The sequence below is a fragment of the Dryobates pubescens genome, chromosome 3, assembly GCF_014839835.1.
Source record: "Dryobates pubescens isolate bDryPub1 chromosome 3, bDryPub1.pri, whole genome shotgun sequence".
NCBI classification, from domain to species: Eukaryota; Metazoa; Chordata; class Aves; order Piciformes; family Picidae; genus Dryobates; species Dryobates pubescens.
This window is the reverse complement of record NC_071614.1, coordinates 45,859,733-45,873,671: the sequence shown is the minus strand read 5'-3', so window position 1 is coordinate 45,873,671 and position 13,939 is coordinate 45,859,733. Positions and strand designations below refer to the sequence as shown.

Below are 13,939 nucleotides of genomic sequence, written 5' to 3'. Positions count from 1 at the left end.
GAGTCCTATTTAACCTGACCTTGAATGTTTTCACCTCTGGGAAACCTGTGCCAGTGTTTTACCATCATCATCATCAAAAAAAAATTTCTTCCTGACATCTAATCTGACTCTCCCCTCTTTTAGGTTAAAACCATTACCTCTTGTCCTGTCAAAACAGGCCTTGCTAAAAGGAATGTTCTCACCAGTCCCCTTTATAAGTTTCTGTTTCCATGGACTGGCTGAACCTCCAGTAGTGCTTCTGAAGTCACTTGCAGAGTTGTGTTGTTAGAAATTCTGATCAGCAGTGGGCAACACTAGATGGCAGCAAGGAATCTTTGGAAACGCATCTTCTTGCATGCAAAGACTGGGCAGAACTGCTGAGAAATCTGCTTGGACATCCTGATGGTGTTTGTTCAAGGTGGACATTTTAGTGCACTTCATAACGGGTCTGGGGAATTCCATATAAAAATTGAGCACACAGCATCTACACTCCATGTTGGCACTAGGGCAGTGTTTGCTACTTCTACTTCCATTTAACCATGCACTGGCAGTAATCATTCAGAAGCTACACATTTTGCACATCTCTGATATGTTTGTTTCTAGGTCTGCTATTGTTTCTAGCTATTGTACTCCAGAACAGAACCCTACTGGTTATAGTCAAATTATATGCTGTATTGTAACCAAACAGCCAAGTTTATCCAATCACAGCTCAAAAGGAGTAGCAGGATCTGGAGGAAAATATTGGTCCACTTGGCTGTGGAGCCAAAGTTCCTGGTGTAAATGTGGGGTTTTTTTCCCTGTCTCCTGCTCTGACGTGATTAGGTCTGGGCTCTGGTGGCTCGCAAACAATTTGAAAGTGCTTTGCTGCTCTTTCTTGTCTCCTCCTTCATGCAGGATCCAATTACACTGGACAAGTGCTGTCTATTACAGAGGAACAACACTGACTTGCCTGCAGAGATTTTTAAATGCCTTCTCCTCCTTTCTGACTTTCCATGCTGTCCAGGGGGGTTGGAGGAAGGGGAAGGAGCAGCACTTTGTCAGGCAGATTAATTTATTAAGCATGTCAGGAGTAATCTGCCGCTGGGGACAGAGTACATTTGGTGTCGGCGCAGCCCAGCAAATCGAATCAAATTGAGATTACCCTCGAAATGTTTCAGTAGTTTCTTGTAAATGAGATACTGCAGTGCTGTGCTGGGCATCACCTCTGCCACTTAAACACTGCTGCTGAGCAACCTCCCAAAACTTCTGTCTCAATTTCTTCTTGTTAAGAAGCTGTTTGATTTGCATTTCTCATCTACAACAGTGAATAATTAAAACACCATCTCGGGAAGCTCCTTGTTACTTTCCTCTCACCTGCCTTGTAAATTTGATCTAGGAGTTAGGTTTCAGCACAGGGGCACTCTTTGCTCTCTGTGCAGGTGAAAAGCGCTCAGTGGGAGTTAGTACCGCTTTATTTAGGGCATTCTTATTGCTGCACTTCCCATTTAATAGCTGCTCGTGAAAGGGAAAACCAATATACTTGAAAGAAACTCTGATATTTACAATGTGTGTGACATTATTTTGTGGGTTTATTTTGCTAATACAAATCCCTGGATTCCATTAATTCAGAGTGAGCTTTCAGGAGAAGATAAAGGAGCTAAGAGGCATCAGTCAGATTAAAAAGTAGACCTTACATGTGCATGGTCAGGAATGCATTATTTTAGTGAAGTACCTCGAAACTTCCTCAGTGTTTTTAAGGGACTGAGGCATTTTTTGACACTGCACAGACTGCAGGGTGATTTCTCCTGCTGTACCTTGACAATCCCTTCCCTATCAGCCTGGCCATCATGCTGCACACATCATCCCACCCTTCCTCGGTGTGTTAATCCCAGCTGTGCAAGGCTATGATTGCAGTGGTTGCCCTGACCCCATGTGGTACATTGCTCAGCTCCTGGGAGATGAGCCCCATCGATCTGCAAAACACCAGCTGCAAGGTGCTTGGAACTGAGACACTCATCACTGTCGTCTTCTGCTCACTGCCTTTGCCTGATGATTTATGGAGTGGGAAGGTAATTCACAACCCTGTACTATGGCTTGCAAGGAGATTCTCAAGCTGGCCTCTATATGCTCTGAAACAGAAATGTTGACTTTAAGTATCTGCTGTATATAAAGCCTCCTTTGCTATGGTGGCAGTAAAAAGTAATGCAGTTTAAATTGTTTATTCTAAATTATCAGACTGTCAAAATCCTCGTTTTAATTAAAAGCAGGGAGATGACCGTGACTACAATGGGGTGACATAATGGCCTTTGCCCTCCTAAGCAAGCTTCCCACTGCCAAAGCTGTCAGATTAAGGCAATTACTTCCCTAGTGTCATTTTTTTATCATACTGAAATTTGCTTAAATATTTCAGGAACTCAATCAAACCACAGCTAGAAATCTTTCACTGAAACAAAAGTGCCAGAATCATTAATTGGGTTAATGCTCCATCAACCTTGCATTTGTTAATGGGCATGTTTAGGGCATAAGAGGAACCTCATCCAGGGACATATCATCTGAGCTGCAAAGATGGTTTATGCTGCAGTGTGACTTCAGGAATTACAGACTGTCCCTCTCTTCAGGGTGTTTTAACTGGCATTGTTGGTCAAGAGCACACTGCATTCCTTTTTTTTTCTAGTGCATGTCAGTCCTGGGAATGGAATCAGGGAATTGCAAGAAGAAACCTTTATGATCATCAAGTCCAACCATTAACCCAGCACTTCTAGGTCACCACTAAACCATGTATCTCAGCACCACACCTACACGTTTCTTAAATCTCTTCAGAGATGCTGACTCTATCATTTTGCTGGGCAGCCTACTGCAGGTCTTGACAGCCCTTTTGAGGAAGGAGCTTTTCCTAACATCCAACCTAAACTTCCTCTGGCACAACTTAAGTTTGTTTCCTCTTGCCTTAAGACTCACACAGCATTATACCCCACCGGTTCCCAGTGCTAATCAGGTGTAGATGTTACATGCTGACTCTGCCATAGAAGCATCGTCACCACGTGGGAGAGTCATGGCTTCTGTGGAGCTTAGCAAAAGGTTATCAAAGCTGAAGTATCTGTGGAGGTGGTGGTGAAGTGGTCGTGAAATTTCTCATGCCTTTATTGGGAAAAGTGAGGTTTTACTTTCCTCATGCTTCTACCACATAAAAACAGAAAAATAACCCTCTAGGCTGCAAAGATTAAGTATAAGGGCAACTGGCTAATTCATTATGACGTTTGGTGGTGATTGTCTTGCCACTGCAGAGAGCTTTAGAAAATTCTATAGCTATTTGGGTTAGGCCCAAGCCACCGTAGGGTCCTCTTCTTATCACACCCCCTGCAATTTCTCTGCTTGTGTGGGTGATTGCACCAAGTTCAAGACAATGAGCAGCAGAGTCAGTTCACACCTGTTTTAAAATCCATTTTTGCAACGTGTTTTGCTTAGAAGACATTGGTGTCAGACTTGAAAGAGGCATCGGGATTGCTGCCACCTCTTCATTTCCCATTCCCTGCACTGGTATCACGGCCGAAGAAGAGCTCTAATGCAGAAGGTATCATTCCCACATGTCTTCTGTAGTGCATTAGTAGTCTGGTCACAAGCCAGATTCTAAGACCACATTTCTGAGGTACCAGTTAGAGACACTGGAGTTTCATTGCTTTATGTTAATTGCCCTTAATTATGCTGTTTTGATTTGGACATAAACCTGTTCAGGTCACACACAGCCCTGCCTGCTGCAAACTTTGATCCTGGAGTTGTGACATACCACAAGTTTCCATTCTGATCCTGTCTCAATATTACAAGACTAAAAAAGAGTGGTGTTTCTTGGAGGGTAGGATTTCTGTCATCTGGGCCAAAGGTCCCCAACTTTGCTTTTTGTTTTTTGACTGCCTCTCAGTTCAGCCTAGTTGGAAAGTTCTGGGGAGCCATCACTGCAACGTTCCTCCATAACCACTGTGGGATACTATGTGATGCAGAAGCCACACCAGTAGTCACTGGACCACAGCTGTACCTTGGTAAATCTTCCTGAGCTTGTTTAACAACTTCCTTGGGGATGGGAGAAGGGAAATCCATTATTACAGAGGGACTGGCAGATGATGTGACTTTGAAAGGGGGGAAATAAGTTACCTGGTCTTGCTGGTGTTCATCAACAGCAGTTTTTTTCTTGACAGAAAATGTTAATTTGACAAGACAGGGAAGTTTGTACATCGATGGACAGATTGTTGGGGTTTTTGGCCACATTTTGAATACAGTCTTTGCTTCAGTTTGGTAGAGCTTTTTGGCTTATCAGGTCCACTCTGTGCTCCATGTTGCTGGACTGCCATCAGCCTTAGGGAAGTGCAGCACTACCAAGAGGGCAGGTAAAATTCTTGCAGTTAATGTTTTTGAGGAAGAATTTCATCTTGTGGGACATTTTGCTTTTTCATTCTGTCTTGGAATAAAAGAAAATGGAAGAGTGCTGAGTCCTTTGAAATAAAAATTAGGTGTTTTTTGAGATACCTCCATTGCTCTCCCTGGGAGGTGCATATATAACTCCTCAGGAGTAAGTACAGCAACTTTCTCACTCAAATTGAAACTTTTCAGTCACGTTTCACTGTCATTTGTTGTGTGTCTGTGCATATATATTGCATATCAAATTTCATGTATCTGCTGTGTTTTAAGTAGACCCAGAATAATTATTTTTGGCATTTAATGCTCTTTAATAGCATTTCAAATGACATATAACCATGCTGTTAATGTATTAAAAAAAAAAAGAAGGAAAAGTTACTGAGATGTAGGCATTTCAGTGGAATTTGAAAAGTAAATGTTTTGTTAAAGTTACTATAATTTAGAACATCAAAAGAATGAGGGGTGAATGTGATTACGTGCTGGATGATGGTGGGGGTGCTGGTCGATGGTAGGCTGAACATGAGGCTGCAGTGTGCCCAGGTGGTCAAGAAGGCCAGTGGCATCCTGGGCTGCATCAGGAACAGTGTGGCCAGCAGGAGCAGGGAGGTGATTCTACCCCTGTACGCTGCACTGGTTAGGCTGCACCTCGAGTACTGTGTCCAGTTCTGGGCCCCTCAGTTTAGGAAGGAGGTTGACTTGCTGGAATGAGTCCAGAGAAGGACAACGAAGTTGGTGAGGGATTTGGAACACAAGCCCTATGAGGAGAGGCTGAGGGAGCTGGGGCTGCTTAGCCTGGAGAAGAGGAGACTCAGGGGTGACTTTATTGCTCTCTACAACTACCTGAAGGGAGGTTGTAGACAGGAGGAGGTTGGTCTCTTCTCCCAGGCAACCAGCACTAGAACAAGAGGACACAGTCTCAAGCTATGAGAGGGGAGGTTTAGGCTGGATGTTAGGAAGAAGTTCTACACACAGAAAGTGATTGGCCATTGGAATGGGCTGCCCAAGGAGGTGGTGGAGTCACCATCATTGGAGGTGTTCAGGAGGAGACTTGATAGGGTGCTTGGTGCCATGGTTTAGTTGATTAGGTGGGTTGTATTAGTTGATAGGTTGGACTTAATGATCTTGAAGGGCTCTTCCAACCTATTCTATTCTATAATACATACATAGAATAAACCAGGTTGGAAGAGACCTTCAAGATCATCGCGTCCAACCCATCAACCAATCCAACACCGCCTAAACAACTAACCCATGAATGAAAAGTTACTGTTGTTGTTATAGCAACTAACTTTTAAAACTGCTCTGGAGTGTGACAAATCACACAGTGCCTGTTTAGCTAAGGGTTTTTTAATTGTTTTCCACCATTTTACTTTTGCACAATTTTAAACAGCTGTGATGTTGTTAAGCATATTATACTTCTCAAAGCTCTAGTTACACCTTTTGATCCATCAAGTAATAGATATTGCTCAGGCCAAGTAAATTCCGTTTCTGCATCATCGGTTTAGATTACCGTCATCACCATCATCTACATCTTTCAGTAATGTGGCAATACAGTTGTTCTAGCTTCTCTCCTATCCTGTGTTGTTGCCAGTATCAGATTCATTAATGTGGTAATATCAGATGCATGCACCTGAAAGCTGTGTACAACCATGCTTTGCTCTGTGGCAAAAGAACTTGGTGATGCGGATGAGCACTCAGCAATGCGCCTGCAGTGCAGATGGTCATACTTCATGGGCCTCCCTGAGCTGGTTTGAGAGAACTGGGGGGTACCAGAAATTACTAATTTTTAAAACTTATTTTTATGAGGATATATAGCATTGGGAAAGGATTCATATCAGAACTGGTAGAAACTCTAAGGCTTCCAGGTGTAAACCAAGTTCTAGGTTACAGGCTTCAGAAAGAAGTGTTCTGGCACACTTTCCTGTTTGTTGTATATTTCTTGCAATAATACTCCAAGTAATAACCATGTATGTAGACAGGCTGTAGATCAGAACTGGAGCAGATCTTGTAGGATACTACTGGAGGGTGCAGAGTGATAACATTTGCCATCAGGTGGGGGAAGGAGAGAATGGAGGTACAGAACTGTTTTCCAGTCCTTTGTCATGGAGCCTCCCCTTTTGGTTGTAATTAAGCATGCACTGGAACACAGTAGGATTGTAAGGATGGGTCTCACCATCACCTGGAAAGGCAACTCAGGTTAGAATTTGTCTATGAGTGAGTATTTAATGGAGAAAAACCTGAACTGAAACAGTAGGCCCACTTACTTGAAAAAAAAGCTGTCCTGGATCACAGCTGAGGTCCCAGTCATTGGGCTTTTGGCTGCCATCACTTTTTAACCCTGGAAGCATATTTACTTACCTGTGTAAAGTCAGCCATTAGAGACCACGGGCTTATCTAATCTCTCATCTTCCCCTTTGAATCTGGTCCTTGTGCCAGCCTGCAGGATGGCAGCTGAGTCTTAAATTTAGCCTCACAAACAAGGGAAAAGAGCCCACCTTGTATTGACCCTGGGCTGCTGAAAAACAAACAAACAAACAAAAAAACAAACAGGTTTTTGATGCATGCTCCATCTCCAGGAGCTTTGAGGTTCTCCAGCTATTTTGAGCTCCTCTAAGGACTTTGCTTGGTCTGAGATCTCAAGGTCTCTTCTCCTGGTAAAAAGGGATCAACTACAGACCCTTGACACCTCCTATGCCCTTGGCTGCAGCTTCAAGGGAAGGCTGAAGTTTTCCTTCTGACCTGATGACAAGGACTGGTTCTTCTACCCAGTGTGGTGCTGTTCACATTTCTTATGCCTAGTAAGATGTGGTGTCATGAGCACAGCTTCAGATACTTTGAATGTCTTGCAACATAAAAGGATAAGTTACTGACACGTCCATCACTTTAGATGATTTTAGCCAGCTGTGGTTTACGTACCTTTTCTGAAGAAGAAACTGATTTTCGGATACGCACAGACTGTGCTTTTAGTTTGTGTCTAACGGAGATGATGCGCTAGCTCGAAGCTGGCTGTTTTTAAGGGTGACATTTCCTTAAATGACCTTTTTTTAAACCCTGCACATCACAGAGATTTTAAATTCTCATCAGTTTCTGAAAACACAGCTCCAGGAGGACAAAGGATGATATATGCTTAACGAGTGCACAAAGTATAGTAGTTTTAAAGACAATAAATGCAAGGTCGTATTAGGGCAAACCAGTTAATTACCCACTTCATTATTGTCAAGGGTAATACAGTATTTGAGTGCAGAGGCTGTTTTTCATCTCCTTTTGGAAACAAGGCAAGAAAGCATTTCTTACAGACAGATCCATTATAGCTTATCACTAGAGGACAGGCCGCTGCTGGAACACCATGAAGGATGTCTACTGTCACTGGGCTCCAGAGCAAACGCCAAACCTGTCCAAAGAGCAATGGAAATGAAATGAGAACTACAGCTTCAGAGTACTGCGCTTTAATTCATGGAGATTCCACCCCATTGATTTTAATGTACGATGGGAACAGCAGCATAAAATTCAGTGGCACTCCTTCATCTGTTGTAACACTGATCCCTCAAGAATGGCACAATGCGCTGAAAAACATCCTTTAATAAACATGGGGCATCAACTGTAGCAAATCCCATCTTGCTGTGGTGAACCCAGAAAAACCTGTGCCTGTGGTGGGGCTTGATCTCTGCTTTTCATGCCTGCTGGGGTGTTTTACAGGTTTCCCTTACACCATCTCAATGGACAGAAACAAAGGCCTCATAAATCTTAGCCCATCAACCTTTGTGAATAGGCTTTGCTTTTGACTAGAATCTTTTAAAGCTGGAATTAACTGGTCTCCATAATTTTAATTTTTGATGTTACTGCAGTTAGTTATATTCCTTGAACCTAAAATTTAGAGACCTGTAAGTGGTTTAAAAAAAAATAGGGAAAAAAAATCCATATAAATAGATATAAAATGTATGTAAAAATAGAATTTCTTCCTCATATGGAAACATGAGCTGTTTTTCCCAGTTTAAAAACCATTTAAATTGCAAACAAATAGTCTAGTTCCTATGCAACTAATTTCCAGGATGACTGTGTTTATATCACTTTTGGTGCAGCCTTTTTCAGTTACATTTTATTTCAAGGGTTTTAGTTTGCTTTTTAAGTTGGAGCTAGAATTTTCCATCTTCTATGATTCTGTATTTCAGTCTCAGGAGGTTTTCCCTCTGCTTGCCAATGCAACGCACAGGTACACAGCCTTAACTTCATCAGTCAGGATGATACAGCACTGAGGTCCCAGAGTTAACCAAGACTGCTTCATCAGACTGATACTTGAGTGGCAAATGACTTTTTTTTACTTTTTTTTACCTTTTTTTTGTTTTACTATTAGTACTGTTGTAAAAATCCTCAAAAAGATGGCTCCCAAGCCTGCACCTGTCTGGAGAAAATCTCTAAACTGGAGGGCTGGGTCATCAGTAAATTTCCTGTGCTGAAAACCCTCAGCTGCATTCTTCTAAATCATACCTCTGAAGTATCTAAAAATCCTGCTTTCAGAGAGCATCTGCGTGGAGGAGCAGAAAGAAAACTCCTCTTCCCTGTAACCTCTCTGCTCCTAGGGACTGGCTCTGGCTCTGAGGTTCTTTTGGGCAGGCATATCACGCAGGTCTTCTTTGTGAAGGCCATCCCGTGGAGAGTATTAAATTGGCATTTCATTCTTTGGCATGCATTTACACAGGGGACATGGGGTGGCAGTTGGGTATTTCAATCTTGTTTTCAATTACAAGCACTTCATTGTTGAAATTTGCTGTTTTATTGTGTGATAATTAAATATGAATGATCACACAGTCATCCTGCCAAGGGACTGCAACCGAATGAAACCAGTTCCCCTCACTGAATGTCTTGGGAGGCGAAAGGAGTGATCTATTTGCTGTCCCTTCTTTTTGCTGTCCTATTGTTTTGGTATGACTAGCTTCAAAATAGCAAACTAGGCAAGTAATTACAAACATAAATCAGAGCAGGGATCAGCCTGAGGTCAAGACAGCTTTGCTTGTATAACAGCTTTGAATAACAGAGGAGTACATTGCTGTTAATTTTGTGGAAAAGTGATTTTATTTGTGGTGAAATGCATATTTTTATAATGTTTGAGCCCCTGTGTGCTTTAGCAGGGATCAGGCAGCCTGGAGCAGAGCCTTCTCTGTCAGTGTTGCAATGAATGAAGTGTCCAGGATGGACATGCCACAGTCAGGACCATGCTGTGCCATGCTTGGTGTCTGATATGTCACAGTCAGTGTCAGATACACTATGGTTGGCATCTGATACACCATGGTGCAACATAAGCAGGCTGCAGCTTGCAGAAGACATCTCCCTGGGATGACTGCAGTGACTCTGCTTAAAAACAGCACGTGAAGTAAGGTACAGCCATAGATACTCAGCTGAAGGGATCAGTAAAGCAGATGTGCTTCCAGTGCAGCCACACTGATTTATGGCCCTTAATCTGTACATCTCATTCTTGCAGGCTGTTTATAAATGTGAAGTGATGCTCAGCAGGAGTCAGCTGCTGAAAAATGGATGCAGCCACGTATTACAGTCTTCAGATGGTACTAGCTAAAAATACTCAGTCTTTCTTGAAGGAGGGCTTGCTTCCCACCCTGGGACACCAAAGTTTTGGACAGACAGGAGTAGGGATGGGCAGGGGTTTGTGGACAGTCGGTGAGGGGCAAGTTCCTGTATGCAGTGCTCCCTCATGTTTGTCATCAGTTACCAGGGCATCTACAGAAGAATTTCCTGTATTAGGACACAAACGAGGCTGCCACTGGTGCTACTGCACAGCATCCATGATGTGGATGTTCCAAAGCCATGGTTGTGCACAGTGTTTTGCTGGATGCTGTATGGTGTGAGAAGTAGTAGTTCTTTCTTCACCAGCTGTCTTCTTTTGCTAAATTAACTAAGCAGCAATCCCCACTGGTAATTCTGCTGCCCAGGAAAATACCATTGTGTAAAAAATTCCAAGTACAGTGCCTTCTAAACTATCTGCTCCTTTCCATTCCTACAGTTTGTTAAAGCAGCACATGAAAGTGACTGACGAGTATTTGTTGTTTAGCTTACCCATACTTTGTAAATTGGATTCAGGCTACCAGTTTGGCTTGATGTAGAAAACTGAATAATAATAAATGAGTTGTATACATCTCTACTGTTGCCTGCTGAGCACCCACCTCTTAAACTAGGCTTTTTAAGAGTGCCTTGGGGTTGCATGCCAAATCTCAGTTTAAGATGTGCACTGACTTTAGCACCCTCTTCATTTATTCACCTCTGCATGCCCTATTGTAAGTATTTACTGAGATTTTGTTTTTGTATTTCCAGCAATGGATTATTCTGAGGTACAGGACTGAAGGACCAAACACATCACTACAAGTGTTTCGGGGTGAATCATAGGCTGCTTTCGTTTCAGTGGCTTTCTTGGTCAGATATTAAATGAAAATCACTATTTAATCAAAGTAATTTTTTATTCCCAGACTATTGTTAGAGGAAATAAGCCTCGAAAGGATACTTCAATCAACGGCCTACTGGAAGAGTTTGACAATATCTCGGTCACACGATCCAATTCCCTGCGGAAGGAAAGTCCTCCCACCCACCACCAAGGAAATGTCAACCATGTGCCAAGACATCAGGAGGAAAATGGTTATATCACCTATTCCCAGTACTCCAGTGAGTCAGACACTACAACAGACTATGTTGTGGAAAAATATCGAGACAAGACTCTTTATGGGGAAGAGTTAGACAGGTACTACAAAGGAGGCTATGCTGCCAAGCAGAATGGGCACATGATGAAGGTGACTTCCCAGGACATTTATTATTCAGAAGTGGCACCCCTGCAGTCAGACCTCTCCAGGTTCCTCCCAGAATACCACACACACCTGGAGACAAAGCCTAAACCACTGGAATATGGTCCCCTAAAGCTGGAATATCAGCGGATTCCCAGCGGATCCTCCCTGGACTACAGGGATCCCTTTCCTTACACTCCATCCCGAGCATCAGTGCAGAGTGAATGCCCCAAGGACAGGCTGGAGTACAGTGATGGTGACTGGGGACATGGCCTCGGCAAGGATGACTACAAGAGGCCGAAGTCATCCTATGTGGACCCAGCAAGCCCTCAGCCAGCGATGAGGCAAAGGTCCAGGTCAGGCTCTGGTCTGCAGGAGCCAGCTATGCCCTATGGAGCAAATGCTTTTAAAGCACACCAGCAAGGACATTCCTACAGCTCCTACACCTACCCCCGTTTGTCTGAAACTGCAGCAGGCATCCCCAAGGTAACGTAACATCCCTGGTGACAATGCTGCTAGGGCAGGGATCAACCTCTCCAGAGAGAGAGTGCAAAAAAATCAGCCATGTTTGGGCATACCATGCCAAACATAGCCAGTGTGGGAGCTTGACAGATGTGAAAACCCAGACAGTTCACTTATATCTGAAAATAGATGTTGGGGTCCAGCAGGTGTAAGGCAGGTTTGGAGATGCTCAGCTTCCAGGGAGTTTAATAGAGTGTAAATAAAACCAAATTCTTTGGTGGTTTTAGCAGCATTAGAAGTTCATACACCTGTGCAGATCTCCACAGCAAGTGAAAAGCTGCTTTCATTTGTATATCAGATATTCTTGTGTTTGAATTGTTACTCTGCAAGGCTGAAACCTCTGTATTTTAATATTGATGTTGCATTTATGCTGTATTTATATTGCGAGGTTTATCAGTGCTTTGCCACTAATGGAAGTAGGGGTTTACTCCTCTCCACTTTGTTTTTTAAGCAGTGAAGTTAAATCAAAGCAGCTTATTTCAACCAAGACATTTTTGATGTAGTTTAAGAAAAAAAAAAAAGAAAAGAACAAAAAAGTTATGGTTCCACAAAGCCTTTCAGCCACGGCATTTACCAGCAGCGCCGCCCCACAAATTTGTGACCTGCCCTGCCTTTTCTAAGTCACAGGAGGAACAGTACCTAGACAAGCTGTCCAACCCTGCTTGCTCTGTTTGTTCAGTTCTGAGAGGAACACTTTTCTTACATGTCTAGTCACACAGTGATGATAATGACCTGCTTAAACATCGAATGTTCTGCAAGAGATGTTTTTTCTTCTGTGTGGATTGCATTGAACATTACTAAGCTTCCCTAGCAATCAGTGCTGAAATGATAGCTGATTTTTCCAGGGCTGAAAGTCTTGGGTTGCTGTGACCTACCAAATGTGTTGGGGTAGGTAACTTGTTAGGTGATAACATCCACTCTCCTGGTTAATGATGATCTGAATGGTGCATTTTCTCTCTGGTTCTGTGCACTGAGAACATGGTCCTGTCAGGCTGCAGACTCACAAGAGGTCCCAGGTACTGCAAATCCATGTTGGAGTCATGCCGGTGTCTTGCTTGCTCAGGTTTGGCTGCTTTGCTGATCCTGGGGTGCAGTTATAATCAGTGGTCCACAGCAGAGGGAGAATGATGTGTTTTCATTCCGCGTTGCATCGGGGCACAGAGCTGAGCTTTGGAGTTAAGGATAAATTGTGGGGTGAGTAGAAAAGTTGCTGGGTCTCTTTGCTTGCCTTTCCCAAGCTTGAGGTGTGGTGGGAGGGATGCATCTGGATAGTTAACTGCACTAGAGTGTGGCGTTAAATACGGATTCTGGAAGTTGTGAGGAAAGCTTGAGATGGGCTGTCTGCCATTTCCTTAATTGAAAGCCATCATCTTCTCAGGTCAGAAAGAAGGACAAATCCAGTAATTTAGAGACTCTTGCTGCCAGATTTACAGTATTCAAGGACAGAAGACAGGCGTGTTTTACAGGATTCCACTCCAGACACTTGGAAAAATATCCCATTAAAATGAAGAAACAACTCTGATCAAAAAAAACAACTTAAAAAAAGTCCTCATTCAGGGCAGACCTCATTGCTGTCTGCAGCTACCTGAAGGGAGGTTGTAGCCAGGTGGGGGTTGGTCTCTTCTCCCAGGCAACCAGCACCAGAACAAGAGAACACAGTCTCAAGCTGTGACAGGGGAGGTTTGGGCTGGATGTTAGAAGTTCTTCACAGAAAGAGTGATTGGCCATTGGAATGGGCTGCCCAGGGAGATGGTGGAGTCACCATCCCTGGAGGTGTTTAGGAAGAGACTTGGATGGGGCACTTGGTGCTATGGTTTAGTTGATAAGATGGTGTTGGATTATAGGTTAGGACTTGATGATCTCAAAGGTCTTTTCCAACCTGGTCTGTTCTATTTGTTCTGTTCTAAGATTCATTGTGAGTTGTTTCTCAGAGCATTAAAAACACTCCTCCAGCCTTGGTGAATTGAAATTTGATGAATCACTATTAAATGCAGTGGTTTCAATTCCCAAACCCATCCACTGTTCCTGGAAAGGAATAGTGGTTTCATGTCTTGGGTGATTGGTGAAGAGCCTTCGTTTCAAGGAGGAATTAGTAAGATAATGGTTCATCAAATGGGCTTATTAAATGAGAATTAAATCTTAAACCAGATATTTTACAAACGAGATTGGCTTTAAAGTATAATTAGAAGCGGGGGGGGGGAAAGTAAGCAGTGGAAAAGTCTGCAGGTACAAATGTATGACTTCAAAATGCATTTAACAAAGATGTTCCTTTT

General features: G+C 43.1%; 1 protein-coding gene across 4 annotated transcripts in view; it reads left to right on the top strand.

Annotated features, from left to right (window-relative positions):
- PAK5 (p21 (RAC1) activated kinase 5) overlaps positions 1-13,939 on the top strand; it is a 186,562-nt gene that overhangs the window by 152,826 nt on the left and 19,797 nt on the right. For all 4 annotated transcript variants that reach the window (XM_054180093.1, XM_054180094.1, XM_054180097.1 and 1 more), the window contains exon 3: positions 10,836-11,630. In XM_054180093.1, coding sequence (XP_054036068.1) covers positions 10,836-11,630 — 795 coding nt within the window. The remainder of the gene's footprint in view (positions 1-10,835; positions 11,631-13,939) is intronic.